Source organism: Ylistrum balloti, unplaced genomic scaffold (assembly GCF_031769215.1).
Source record: "Ylistrum balloti isolate Yb309-2 unplaced genomic scaffold, AGI_CSIRO_Ybal_v1 Utg371860, whole genome shotgun sequence".
In the NCBI taxonomy this organism is placed as follows: Eukaryota; Metazoa; Mollusca; class Bivalvia; order Pectinida; family Pectinidae; genus Ylistrum; species Ylistrum balloti.
Genome location: NW_026782921.1, coordinates 125,289 through 140,125, shown reverse-complemented (window position 1 = coordinate 140,125; position 14,837 = coordinate 125,289). Strand labels below are relative to the sequence as shown.

The window sequence follows — 14,837 nt, the reverse complement described above, 5'->3', positions numbered from 1 at the left end:
ACTAAGAATATCACATGGAAGTTTACGTATCTGCTCAAATATTATGTGACAAATTTATATACTTCATTCGTATATAACCATCGCTATAGTGAATGATCAATATAGAGTAAATGATTCGAAATCTTCCTCGTTGAAGATACGTACGAGTAGCATTGGAACCATCAGCCTTAACAGTAGCAAGTATCCTTGGGATCAATACTGTAATCTGTAGAATGTGAGCAAATATGGAACCAATATAATTCTGCTTTCCTGCTTTACTGCATAGCATTTCAGTGCTAGACAATGATTCATTTAGAAGTTAAATGAGCAGTTCACGTAATCAGTTCTGGTATTGATCACAGAAAGCGACAGACAGAGAAACATGTTAAATGAATGAAATTCATGCTGACTTAGAAGTTAAAGCTTTTAGGAAGAGAATATAGGATTAAAAATTATAAAGAAACTGGATTTGTTTAACCTCTTTAGGAACAAGTTGTTGTTAAACTTAATTTGGCCTTTTATGACGCAATAATTGAATGTCTTAAAATGCCAGTAACTAGTTATTTTCGGCTCTAATATTAAGGTATGATGGATCAGTTGTTTTGATGATCTTATGAATGCTGCAGTGTCTCATTTCGAGAGTTCTCCGGTATTTTTTTGTTCTTTCCATTGTTGTTTACCTTGTTTTAATTTGAGAACGTGACATCATCTACTTGGATTGACCAAGGTTTACATGGTGAATGTTGTCGATGAAGCAGAAGGCGTTTACTTTTTCGGAACACTCGGTCTTCCTCTCTTTGTAATTTTCATCAGTGTAAATTTTACTTTCGTTCATATTTTGCCCTAGTTTTATTGAATTGTGTTCGGATTATGATTCTGTTGGCATGTTGGTATTTATTGATGTTTTTTTCTACATATACAAGAAGTTAACAATAGAAGTTACTTTATTTCATTTTACATCTCTTGGGCATTTCGTTTCATGTCTCCAACATGTTAAGAACTCTTTGCAAATCAGCAGCGATGTAACACTTATTACATACACGAGTAGTTAACTTCAGACGGCAAAAACAAGATATGAGCAAAATAAAGTCAACATCTTCTATAGCTACAGACACACACTGATATATTCTGTATTAAAAAGCTACATGTAGATAAATCAGCAATTAATATGTTCATTATCGGGCTTCCATCTTATTTCAAAATATGATGAAGAAAAAAGATTTAACAAGAGGTTTATATGTTCTCCCCAAATACTAATTAAAACCTATATGTTTTTGTTTTATTCATTCTGATAGTGGAACAGTTCAGAATGACGTTCTTATTTTTCAGATAAGAAAATTACACAAGTTATTGAATTATTGTGTCATTGCACCTTCCCATCTAGATTTTGATATTTCTTTCGATCCTTTTGGCTTGTTCCAAATGCAATATGCTATTTTTAATCTGCTTGAATATATTAAAACAAATTATTTTAATCCAGACATGCAACTTTTTCCATGATATCATCCTTGGTTCAAGCAAACTTTTCCATTGTAATTCAGAACTACATGTAGATGCTTGCCCCGCCGTTAACCTTCTTTGATAAAGAAACTCTCATAAATACAGCGAGTAAAGGCTTTCGTTTCTTCTGGAATGCAATTGTGGTTTGTGGAGCAAATGAAGAGGTGGATCAAAAATCCTTTGGGGTTCACCAGAGTATACCAATAGATATGTAGCTCTGATCTTATAAAACAAACAATTATTGTAAAAAGTTTGGATATAGGTTCCATTGAACTTCAGACAACTCAGTCCATGCCAATTTGTTTTGCGATCCATTTGCTTTGGTATTACCTCCCTTTGTAATAAGTACATCGATAAAGTCTTCGTCGTTCCATGTGAAGAAATCTCTTGATAAATACCACCGAACATTTCTAATCAATTAAAGTATTCATATCGTCATTTCCCCCTATTTATTAAAGCCCTGATTTGTTTTATTATTCTGAAAATGTTTTTATTACAACCGTTATATTGAAGATGCGCCTCGAACGATCAAACATCTAATTCTTACGTATAGAACCCGATCATTAATAGATACTGGTAGTGGAACTTGCCAGAGGCATGAAAGTCTGCGATAGGATTGGTGTTAAAAAACAGATTTCTATACTAAACCTGGTTATTCATGACGTAATGCCTTAACCCGAGGGGCAGATAAAACTATAGATGTAATAACGGGTTTCTTTAGGCATTTCTGGTATTAATCGATCTGTAGTAGAGGGCCTTTGGACATCGCACCTGATTATTAATCCCTATACTAAAAGATACAAAAATCCAGGAAATCATGGTCGGTGTTGTCTCTTTTAAAATGTCAGAATCTGCTTTAAAATGTTACTACATATGTATTACGTATACTGAACTACTGGGACTTAATCTAAAGGTAGATGTGGATTGTACACGTCTTCTACATCAGCCGATTATCTTTTCCTACAACAAACCTAACATTGATAGCTTTAAACAAACTGTTTGATAAGCGTGATTATTTCAATTTCCCTATTGTAACCTGCATCCCCAACCTATGGTGTTAACATGTCTCAGTTGACTCGATATTCAAGCGCCTGTATCCATTATTACGATTCCCTTGCAAGAAGTCGTCAATACAGGGTTTCAAAGATGCAGGTTGAAGAAAAGTATGTTTTTAAGTTTTACGATCGCCATGGTGATCTCCGCGAGAAATATTCTATGAACCTGGACGTATTTGATACTCGATAGTTTGCCAGTTGGTTCTGTTGCCGTATACCTTGTTCTCATTTGATAATGTGATATTACTTACTTGGGTTGACCATGGGTGTCATTGATGGAGCAGAAGACGCATACTATTACTCTCCTTGTATAGTTTCAGGAGTCTCAATGTATATTTTTCTTTTGTTCATATTTTAGTTTTATGGAATTAGAATTTGGATTATGATTCTGTTGACACGTTGACATTTTGATTTTTTTCCAATCGGATCATTCTCACAAAATATGGACCACGCACCAGAAAATGCTTTGGCATAAAAGCTATGCTGTTTAAGTTTTTTAATTTGAACATTTGATATATATTTATATATTCATCTTCTAAGGAGGAGTTATAAAGCACACGAGAATACAACGTACAAATTCATTTATAAATGTCATTAAACAAATGCAAATTGACAGATATCATTGAAAAGGGGTAAGGTCATTGGTTTACTTCACAGCACCTGGTTGGTAAATCTCAGTCAAATTCAGATACTAAAGTTTCGGAACAAATGACCTTATTCCTTTTAGTTGTCTATCCAGAACACGTGACCTTATTTTTTTTAAGGTTTTCATCCGGAACATATGATCTTATTTCCTTTTTGTTGCCCATTCAGAGCACATGACTTTTTCCTTAGGTTTCCATACGGAACCTTTTTTTATTTTAAATGTTTTGCTCTTTCAGCACATATGACATTTTTTTCTTTTGTTGTCCATCTGGAACAAATAACCCGTATTTGCTCTGCTCTAATTGCCCATCCGGAAAACATAACAGTATTTTTTTTCGTTGTCCATACACATAACCGTATTTGCTCTTGTTGCCCATGTTAAACACATTACATTATTTTCTTTTGGCTCTGGTATTTCCTGAAACTATAAACATTTGCTAGCCATGTTACATGAACAGACGATACAGTGCAACTGACAAGGTTTGTTAATCATTAAATATTCTTTTAGGAGAAATTGCACGAATAATCAAAGACTTGTTATCATCTTATTTTTTTTCAAGTTATATGTCCAAATTAAAGAAAAAAGGTGGACCAAATTTGAAAAAGAGATATTCTGGTTGACAATATTTATCTATTTTTTTAAAGTCCTTTAATTGGTTTATTCCAGTTATAATAATTTTCGTGCAAAATGTTGATGAATGTTATTCGGAAAATTAGGGTTGACATACTTGTACCCTAACCCAGATCCGGAAGACTAAAGTAACGTTTTGATATTCTGGTAGTTAATCAACTGTGAAATATAAACTGTAGGTACTTCGTACAGACTATGGAGCAGTGAATCAACACTTACATGTGCAATCTAGATAATCAACTGTGACATCGAAACTCTAGCTACTAACAAAAAAAAAAACAAAAACAAAAACAAAAACAAAAACAAAAAAACCGAGTACCGATCGGACCCACTGAATGATTCATAAAGATATTTCTGTTTGGTGTGGGGGAAACCCAATAAATAACTATGTGTGTTTTTTTTCAAAATCATCTAAACTTAAGTACTTCTAACGATTTTCTTAAAGTAGAATCTTAAATTTGTTATAGAAGTTATGTTCTAAAACGAATTTTTTCCTGCAAAATCCTCAATTAGTGAAGCCAACAGAGTGCTGACAATGATTTTCTATAGAGTGGTAAGTGACCTTGACCTCGACCCAGTTAACCTAATACTCGAACTTTTCCAAAATATTGCTGTCGATTGTATATGTGTTGGCAACAAAATAAAATAGACAATGAAGTACGCTAGAGGATATATGTATTGTGATGTTTTATAAGTATGTGATGTTTGATGAAAATCTGTCAAGTTATGAAGCCATAAGTTTGCAACAACAATTATCTTGGTACAGTAACGGTGACCTTGACCTAAATCAAACAACCCTAAAACCTTTTGACGTTTAATACATATATGAAATTGATAAGAATCCTTCACGGTATGAAGCTGTCCATATTTCTCTAAAAGTGGTACCAATGGCCATGACCTTGACATTTACTCAACAACCTTAAAACTTCACCACAATCAATACATTTTCCTGCGTTATAAGTGTGTGAGTTTAATAAGAATCCCTCGAGGAATGAAGCTGATAGAGAAGTGACGATTTTAAGGAAAAGAGAATAATGACATTTACTTTGATCCAACCTTCCCGAAACCTAAACTTGTTCCAGGTATTTTGATGCTTTAGAAGTGTTTGGAGACTGATGAGAATCTCTCATTTAATGAAGAAGGTAGAGAGGAAACATTTATTCTATAGAAAAAAGTCAATATTCCTTATATTTTACGTTTAGTTACTATATCAAGGCATGTTTGCCTGCCTGCATGTCTGCCTACCTGTCTTTTTCATCTTACTGTTTTCCCCTGTCTCAGGGTTACATAAATCCTGCTTGTAAAATGTATGAGTGGTGTGTGTCTTATGTGATTGTAACTAAATAGGATACAAGTGCATTGTGTTGTTGTTGTTGCTGCTGCTGCTGCTGATGATGATGATGAAGATGAAGAAAGTTATCCATTGTAGACTAACTTGTACAAGATTATGCATTGTAAGAGATTTTGATGAAGTTTTGTAGTGCATACATGAAAAGGTTGATGATGAATGATGAAGATGACATGATATTTTTATGATAATGGTATACTGATGTGACTGATGTTATCATGTTCATACATTAAAGCCATGGTTTTGATGTTATAATGAAGACGAGGATTAAATATTGATGAAGGTAATGTGTGGCCTGATGATGGTGATTATGATTTATAAATAAATAAATTAATAAATGAATGAAGTGCATACTTGTAAGGGTTGATGGTGATGATGACGACAACGACGACGACGACGATGATGATAACGACGAGGATGATGATGGCTTGGGATTATCATGCGTGTAAGATGATAATGCACTTGTGAATGAATGTGCTAAAAAATCACCTATAAATACCTGTACGAGTGTTACTTTGTTTATGTATTGTAAAGTTTCAAATGTTATAGTGAAAAAAAAAATGAAAATAAAAAAAAACATAGAAATAGTAATGGCGACCTTTACTTTGACCAAACGACCATGAAACTCAAAATGGTCAAGATGTTTTGATGCATTATTGTTGTCTCAAGTTTGATAAAAATCACTTTAGAAGTGGAACCACTAGAGCGCTGGCACATTTTATCATAGTTGCATGGACGGACGGACGAAGAGGAAAATTATACTCCCCTCCAGTGTCATCGGTAGGGAACTAATAAGATACAAAATAACAAAAAAATGCAGCTTAAAAAGATAAAACTGAGAAAGCAACATAAAGAAATGAAAATTGCCCTAAGTGAGTCTCCTGCTTCATCTGTGACACCAGCCATATAGATTTCGGTCGAAGCAAGGAAGTAATGACAACTTTTCTAAATGAGAGTAAGACCATCAACGAAGGAACACCGGGTATACTAATAAGTACCAAACACGCCCAGCTTTATATCGCACAAATAAAAAGGATACCTCTCACTTGGATCATTATGAACACCGAAAAAGACAATCGATAATCTCTACGATAAATCAAACCAGTCAAGAGGGACTAAACTGATAGGTAATCATAACAAACTACAAAACACATATTTCAAAGTTAATATTTGTTCGCACAACGTAATCACCAGATGAAACTTCATCTCATTTACTTTGTTATGATTTTTGATGACGTGACGTGATACGGCATTTCTGTTTGTACCATGTCGACACAGTGTATCGATTTCTATGGGATCTAGAACCGTAATATCACGTTGAGTATAGTGCTTTGGCATTGTAGAGATTAATTGTATACCTAATTAGTGTTAGCTTTGTCAAATAGTAATGGTTATCTACTCATTGGTGGTTACAGCAATGGTACATTTAAACCTACGAACAAATGTTGAATCTTTGAGGTTAGTTACAATAATTGTACATTTCAATCCACCTGTACATAACAACATGCTTATTAATGTCTTACCATTGAAGTCAAGTACATTAACGGTTCATATTGACCTACTTATTGATGGTATACCTTTGAGGTCAGTCACAGTAATGGTACATCTTGACCTAACTATTGACGGTAGACCTTTGATGTCACTTATTCAGTTAAGCTGACCATGTTCGATGTATCCTTCTCTATGTCTTCATTAATGTGTTCCTCCATTAAGCTGACCATGTGTGATATATCTCTCCGTGTCTTCATTAATGTGTTCCTCCATTAAGCTGACCATGTTTGATTTATCTCTCCATGTCTTCATTAATGTGTTCCTCCATTAAGCTGACCATGTTTGATAAAACTTTCTCTCCTAGTATTCGTTAATGTGTTTCTCCATTAAGCTGACCATGTTTGATAAAACTTTCTCTCCTAGTATTTATTAATGTGTTCCTCCATTAAGCTGACCATGTTTGATTTATCTCTCCATGTCTTCATTAATGTGTTCCTCCATTAAGCTGACCATGTTTGATAAAACTTTCTCTCCTAGTATTTATTAATGTGTTCCTCCATTAAGCTGACCATGTTTGATTTATCTCTCCTAGTATTCATTACTGTGTTCCTCCATTAAGCTGACCATGTTTGATAAAACTTTCTCTCCTAGTATTCATTAGTGTGTTCCTTCCGATGTTTGACAATCTTTATCGATGTACATTGATCTGGCTTTACAGTCTTAACAATCGGTGTTGCTAGGAAATCAGCATTATGCCTAAGTTGAGGACGGAAAACTTAAAGGAATCTGTGTCACTAGGTCGGCTGCCGTCCTCCTCGACACAACAGCAGTGCATTTCACATCCTTGAATATTTTTACAAAAAGGTTTCAAATAAATTTCACCTCATTTAAAACATCGCCAATCAGAAAATAATTACTTGTCCCCAGGCCACGCAAAAGAGAACACTTAAAAAACAGTATCACGATTTAAAAGCTCGAATCCAAAATTGTCAGAGAACCTAATTCTTATATAGAATGTTTGTGTTTGGCACATCATAATGCCTAGAGAAAACCTCTCTAACATCTGTGTCTTTCTTAGTTATTATTCAAATAATATCTAAAAATAATAAGGATAGTATAGGAGTAAACATCTTATTGCACTAAAAGGCATGTTTAATTCCCAGAACTGTTACAACCACGCTGGAACGTTTGAATCAAACTTTAATATTTGATTCACCAGGTACCACTGTAACACACGTTGCTGTTACCACTAAGGTCACAAAAGCTTTTTTTGAAAATTAATTAGATAGTTAATTAAATTGTTGCTGTTATAAAATCAATTCAATATTCTCGTTTTTGGATTAGAAATTTCAAGTTTTTTTTTATCAAGGACCAACTAGTTACTTGTACCATCAATTTCATTTCTTAAAACTAGGTCCCTATTCGCGTTTGACCCGGTTTAAAAAAAAAGTGGCATTTCCTCTTATAAAGCATATGCTCGAGACTGCTTTCCTAAATAACATTATTTTGAATTCTATTAACCCAACCGGGTTTACTTAATGGGTATTTACCGTTGACAAGCAACCAGACTGATTTGCTGACGGCCAGATGTGTTCATTGCCCTAATGATACACGTGGTAATATCACAAGCCATACAGTTCTCTTCCGCCCTGAGTATCATATAATTTGGTATGTGGCGAAGCTAACATGTATTTCCCTATCATATTGCTGAACTTTCACAGTTAGTTGGTATGACAAATAAACTTCTGGCTTCACTATGACTGACAGGTGAAAAAATCTGTGATAAACACATGGTATAACATTGCAATAATATTCTTCATCTTGGGAAACACAACATATTATCTTTTTACTGACAACTCCTTTTTTGTTTTATTGTCATCATGTGAATTTTCCAGAGGTTTTCTACATGTAATTGAAATTAATTAGATACCTTTTTAACAGTGCTTCAGCGTTGATTACTTTATAGACGTAATGGTGATATTGTGCAGATTTGCTTTAATATCACTATTCTGTAACATTTGGTATATTTTCAATTTTCAATCACAAAAATCTAATTCATATTTTGACAGTGTTTCATTGGTTTCGATTTCTACTCATGGTTTAAGTAAAGTGTCAAATGCGCCACGATTACCTATCAAAGACTAACCAATGGTGTCTTTACAGAGGTAACAGGGGTATAAGTCATCAATTTGACCTGTTTTCACTCTTATCGAATCACCAGTCAATCAAACGGCTTTTATGTACCTACAGAAGGATGCCAATACAGTTCATTTCTATCTCCTACATTTTATACCCAAGGTTACGATGAAATCATATGATTATGTTAACTGGTTTTATTGTAAAAACATATGTTTTTCACCAGGTTAGCAGGTTTTTTTCAACGAAACCTTTACATCGTTCTTTTCCTGAATACAGAAAAAATGTGTCTATTTCCTCCTCATCATAATTCATTAATGTCTCTTCTTTAAAATTCATTTGTACCAGTGTTGATTCAGGAAGAAGGAAACTGCTTCGACGCAGTCTAAATATTTGCAACAATATATAAGTTCATTTCTAATTCTAGTAGATTTGATATAAATGTGGGGAAATATAACAGTTAACACCTCCGGTAATTCCGGCTCGAATCAGAGTCAGATGAATTACGTAAGGCCTTTTTATGTCTGACGGAAATGTCAAGCTTCCACTCATGATGATTATGTGGGGGTGTCATAGCCATTACGGCGCTTTATTGTTTGCACCTTTTATACCTCTCATTTGACCTAATACGATCTGTGTTTCTACTAGACAATGCTTAATATGTTTACATTTCTAGGTGTGTTGATACGGCTACAGAATAATGATCATTCATCACTTAGCGTACTGTACTGTTTATTGTCGCCGGTGTAGGCTGCTATACCTTTCTCCACTCCTTCATTTTATTTGCACTTCATACAGTGATTCGCTCATCACGATCGTTTATAAAAGTAGAAATTAATGTTTCCTCTATCGCTTTATAAAATTCCATTTAATTACGTTAAATTCTTGTTATAAAGCGGCTCTGGGAATGAAATCACGCTATCTGACGATTGAACATATACATGACCTCACGCATTATCCAAGCATCTGATATGGACTTGACCCATGAATTGTATAGGCTTACACAGCCTTTCAAAGGCAAATGCATGATAACAAACAAAATATCAACATGTTAACAAAATCTTAATTCAACTCAATGTTAATTAAGGGTGAAATTAAAAAAAAGAAAAGATTTACAGGGAAAATATGACCACGAGTTCTGAAAGGGTAATCATGTCTCAAATGAGAACGAGATGGGCAACTAGGTACGCTAAGAGTAGCAAACACACAAACGTTTTGTAGCTCAGAGGGAATTGAAATATTTTCAAATGAGATCATGATTACGACCATATCAATGAATTTCTCATAGTTTTCATCAATCTGAATCTTTCGACACCAAATGGTGTTGTGAGTTTACCCGTTGGTTGACGACGCTTTCCAATGAAATCATGCAACTAGTAGCAAACCTTTAGACAATGAATCATTTACGACATGTAAGCATCGTATGTTTGAGAAGCAGGTGTGTTACTATCCAGAAATAAGAAATGCAAAGGAGGACAACTGAAATCATCCTAATCCATGTGACGACAATATTATGAGAATAAGAATAAATGAATTTCTAGGTGACAAGATAACTATTAGATATGGTGGTGAGATATCTGAATGTATAAACTGTTGACTTATGTCCGGACCGACTTTAAAAAAAAAAATGTTCCCTGACTGATTTTCTGAAAGAGCTCATCAAAAGATATTTTACGTTGATAGGTATTGTAAGCATATTATTATGTATTTAGTAAAATGGCCATATTGTGCTGTGTCCATACCTATATCATAGTGATCCTACCTTCCAAACCTTCAATGGTGCTATGACGTAACTAATTCGACATGGGGTCTCTCAGTGTTTCAAGGGATACATAATATTGGAAGGACTCAATCTCTTTTTCTTTAGAAGTTAAAGTTTTATCATTCTATGCTCGTTAGTATCCTCAGTTATATTTTGGAGAACGTCATATTGGCAGCTGCTTTTAATGAGACAAAATATTCTTATTTTCCTTGAACGTTTCCTTTAATCATCTCCATTTATTCAATACTAGTTTTGTTTCTTGAATGTCTTACGGTCTTTTTTTATCAACTTTTAAAATTTGATCGATGTATATGTGGGGGATTGTCGTACAAGTGCTCGTCAGGGATGCTAAGGGTCCACATTGTGAGACTAATTTAGAGGAGACAGAGGAAATCAAACTTGATGGTAAAAAATGTCAAAATTTAGTTGCAAACATGTTACTGTGCTAACAGTTTAACATACGAGTATTTAAAAACGGTTTATGGTTAATTACAAAGCATGCAAATACTGAAACTGATTTTGATGAAGGGAAACTTTAGCAAAGAGAAATTTCTGCAAAAAAAAAAAAAAAAAAATGTTTATTGCAAAAAACAATTACCACATTACTTCACTGAATTACAGTTTTTAAATCTGATGAAAGCCAAATTCAGGCCCGTAAGGACACATCGTTTTAATTTCCTTCCTGTACCATTTGGGATACATTTCCGTGACTTGGCATTCAGTTGCGCATGATCTTTAGTCATGTCGATAATTTATATATATATTTTACACCTGAAGTCTTCAAGTTCTATAAGGACACCTGGTATAGATGATTGCAGTAATACGCATATATCACTTCATTCTATATACATTTTATAAGAGAGAACTCCCCTGGAATGTCACTATAGAGGATCGGAAGTATTCGGTGATATGCATTAGATTCACAATAAACTGTCACGATGCATCGAGATTTTTCAAGCGTCATTTCGCACAGAAGCTTTAAACTACTGCTAATACCAGTGGACACGACAAACTGTCAATAAAGCTAGTCAAAAACATGGACCAATTGTGACAGATTAGAAGAATGCATCTGATTAGGCTGGTCGAATGAATTTTTTATTCACGATATTCAGCTCATGTGTTCAGGAAGCGTTAATAAAAATTGTCTTCAACAAAATGTACAAAGTCTTAACCATACATGGACTGACGATATAGCACACATACGATCGCAGCTCCTTAAATCTCCAGAATATTATGACATTAACAAACCACAGTTTATCACGTTCAACATTATGGTATCGCACACTTTACTACCTTTTTACTTTTTCATGAGTTTCAATGGAAAGTCTTCTTTTGTTCTAAATTTACCATAGTTTCATCACATGTGTGTTTGAATAAAAGTTTCTGTTTACATGAAGATATTTCAATTGGTTTCCACCACTAGTTCATGATTGAAACCCGTAAGAGTTCAGGTTGTCATGTCTGTGAGACACAGCCTGATTTGCGCTGAATGTTTAGTTGAGAATACTTCTAGAAGAGCCAGAAGGTTGTGGCAAAACATAGTTATTTTACAAATAAACCGGGTTGTCAACTACAGGCATTGCGTACTTCGAGCAGTAACAAATTCAAATAGGACACTCGTCATGGTACGAAATACCAATGACTACTCTATCGTCTCGACTCTCTGTTGTCAAAATGATTGCCGCTGGCGTTTAAGAGTAAATGGGAATCAAGTGATATCTTAATTAAACAAACATTTGTATAAAATGTGTTCCTCTCTGTATGTTAGTTTCCATTACATCCTTTAGATACATTCTACAAAGCTGACAAGGGAGATGTGCAACATTTCCTTTTCCACTGAAGTTAATAGGATGTCATTGCTACTTCAAATAGATGCCTTCTAACGGAGGAAAACTGTTGCGGTTGATGGTGTGTTGTTCTCGGATGCTGCCCTGGAGATCTTCATGATTAAACAAGTAAGCGAAGGAAAACTAAATATATATACCACGAAGTCAAGAGAAAATAAGAAAAATAATTCATGTAGTCAAGAGAAAACAACAAAATTATACTAAGGAGTCAAAAATAATGATGAAGTGAAAAGACAATAGAAAGATATATCACGAAGCCAAGAGACAACAAAAAATATACAACGGCGTCAAAGACCAATGACGAAAACATACCGAGGAATTAAATAACAATAGCGAAAATGTACATGTATAATTGAGTCAAGAGACAAAAGCAAAGATATACCGCGGGGTCAAGAGACAAAAGCAAAGATATACCACGAAGTCAAGAGACAAAAGCAAAGATATACCACGGAGTCAAGAGACAAAAGCAAAGATATACCACGGAGTCAAGAGACAAAAACAAAGATATACCACGGGGTCAAGAGACAAAAGCAAAGATATACCACGGGGTCAAGAGACAAAAGCAAAGATATACCGCGGGGTCAAGAGTCAAAAGCAAAGATATACCGCGGGGTCAAGAGACAAAAGCAAAGATATACGACAGAGTCAAGAGACAAAAGCAAAGATATACCACGGAGTCAAGAGACAAAAGCAAAGATATACCACGGGGTCAAGAGTCAAAAGCAAAGATATACCACGGAGTCAAGAGACAAAAGCAAAGATATACCACGGAGTCAAGAGACAAAAGCAAAGACATATCACGGGGTCAAGAGTCAAAAGCAAAGATATACCACGGAGTCAAGAGACAAAAGCAAAGATATACCACGGAGTCAAGAGACAAAAGCAAGACATATCACGGGGTCAAGAGTCAAAAGCAAAGAATACCACGGGGTCAAGAGTCAAAGAATCAAAGAATATTGATGAGAACATAACAGACGAGAAAGGCAACAAAAATCATCCCACTGAATAAACACCACAACAGCAAGTAATATGATTGAACAAAGAATCAAAGACAATACAAAGAATATAGCACAGGGTTGATAAAATACAAAAAGTACAACTAGGTTATCATGAAGTATGCAGTGTCCTGTAATTCGGGTTCTTAGTGATACATCTGGTCACTGTGGTCAATTTAAGACCTGGCACGTTCTATATTATATGTTTTTCTAATCTATTAAATAAGTATCATATGGAAACAGGTAAAAGTTCGCCCATAGTGGGCAAACATTTGTTCCCTCATGAGCAAGCTTATTTGCTTATTTCTTTCCAGTAAACTGAAGTACATTTGTCCGTCATAATTTCAATACTGAAAACATGCCAGTATAATTAAGTTCGAGTCATTAAGAAGGTCAGTACAGTTACTCGCCTGTAAGGCATGAATTATCCTTCAAACGCACGTGAATTATGTGACTGACGCGCGTGATTTGTGTAACAAGCTATTGTGGATATGTTCTAGGCCATAAGGGTACACATTCTCGAGTCAGGTGTTGTGGGGGAGGAAAATAAGGTCTGGAAGGTGTAAGGCAGACAAGTATGACATAACACTAATAAAATATGGCTTGAAATCTGACAGCCAAGAGATATCTGCTAGATTATAAATAAACCGATTGCTACAAGCAAAACAGTCCTCTATACAGACAAACGAATTGGAAACATGCCTGTTGTTCAAATGTCATAATAACACAGACTTGAAGGGCAAAATACGACCCTTTCGTTCGAAGACTCGTGATTGGCGTGAACTACACACGGCTTTTATATGTCTCTACAAACTTATAATACCAGTTCATTTTGTCTATGAAACAATTTCGTCATATCCAAAGGGACTATTCCTGGCTTCATGGCTCCGTAAAGATTTAAAAAAAAATTCACGCCTACTATGTGGTTGTTTTGACTTACCCCAGTAAGTATTTATCACTGCAATATACGTACATCTTGACGTTTTAACAGACGTAGGAGTTTTATTGCTCCCCAGATTTCTTACAATGGTGTGACTATACATCATAAGCACTGCTATAGATACTCGTGTGTTTGGTTGGAGTATCTGACGATTCATGCTCCTGTGAAATGCCCATGGCTAGTTTTTTCTCTGACAATTACTGTAATGTATTTTTCGCATTGAAACTTCCTGATAACAAATCATTGGTTTGATTGTGATTATTTCGGAACCATTATTCGTATTTAACGAGCGGATTGATGACGTCGCCTTGTAGTATATATAGAGAGCCGGAAATAGGGAGTGTACCGAGTGGCGTATCATAGCAACATGTTCTTTCCTATAATGTTTACTTCCTCACACCGATAAGCTTTTCCTCGGAAAATGTAAATGTAGTGAACCTTAAGGTTTATTATTTTTTTTATTTTTGACGATTTTGTACGTGAATGAGTAATTGCCACGTTCCAAACA

At 34.8% G+C, this 14,837-nt stretch overlaps 1 protein-coding gene across 1 annotated transcript; it reads left to right on the top strand.

The window, feature by feature from the left end:
- The first annotated feature begins 10,852 nt into the window (after positions 1-10,852).
- On the top strand, positions 10,853-13,403 carry LOC132563787 (TRAF3-interacting protein 1-like). Its single transcript, XM_060228538.1, has 2 exons — positions 10,853-10,952; positions 12,757-13,403. The coding sequence occupies exons 1-2, from the start codon at positions 10,853-10,855 to the stop codon at positions 13,401-13,403; spliced, it is 747 nt and encodes a 248-aa protein (XP_060084521.1).
- Positions 13,404-14,837: the final 1,434 nt, after the last annotated feature.

What these genes read in the sequence shown, in the direction of transcription:
- LOC132563787 (XM_060228538.1), top strand. Translation starts at nt 10,853, where the DNA reads ATGTATATGTGGGGGATTGTCGTACAAGTGCTCGTCAGGGATGCTAAG. An exon ending in AGAGGAAATCAAACTTGATG is followed by an intron (nt 10,953 to 12,756) that starts GTAAAAAATGTC and finishes AATTGAGTCAAG; the next exon opens with AGACAAAAGCAAAGATATAC.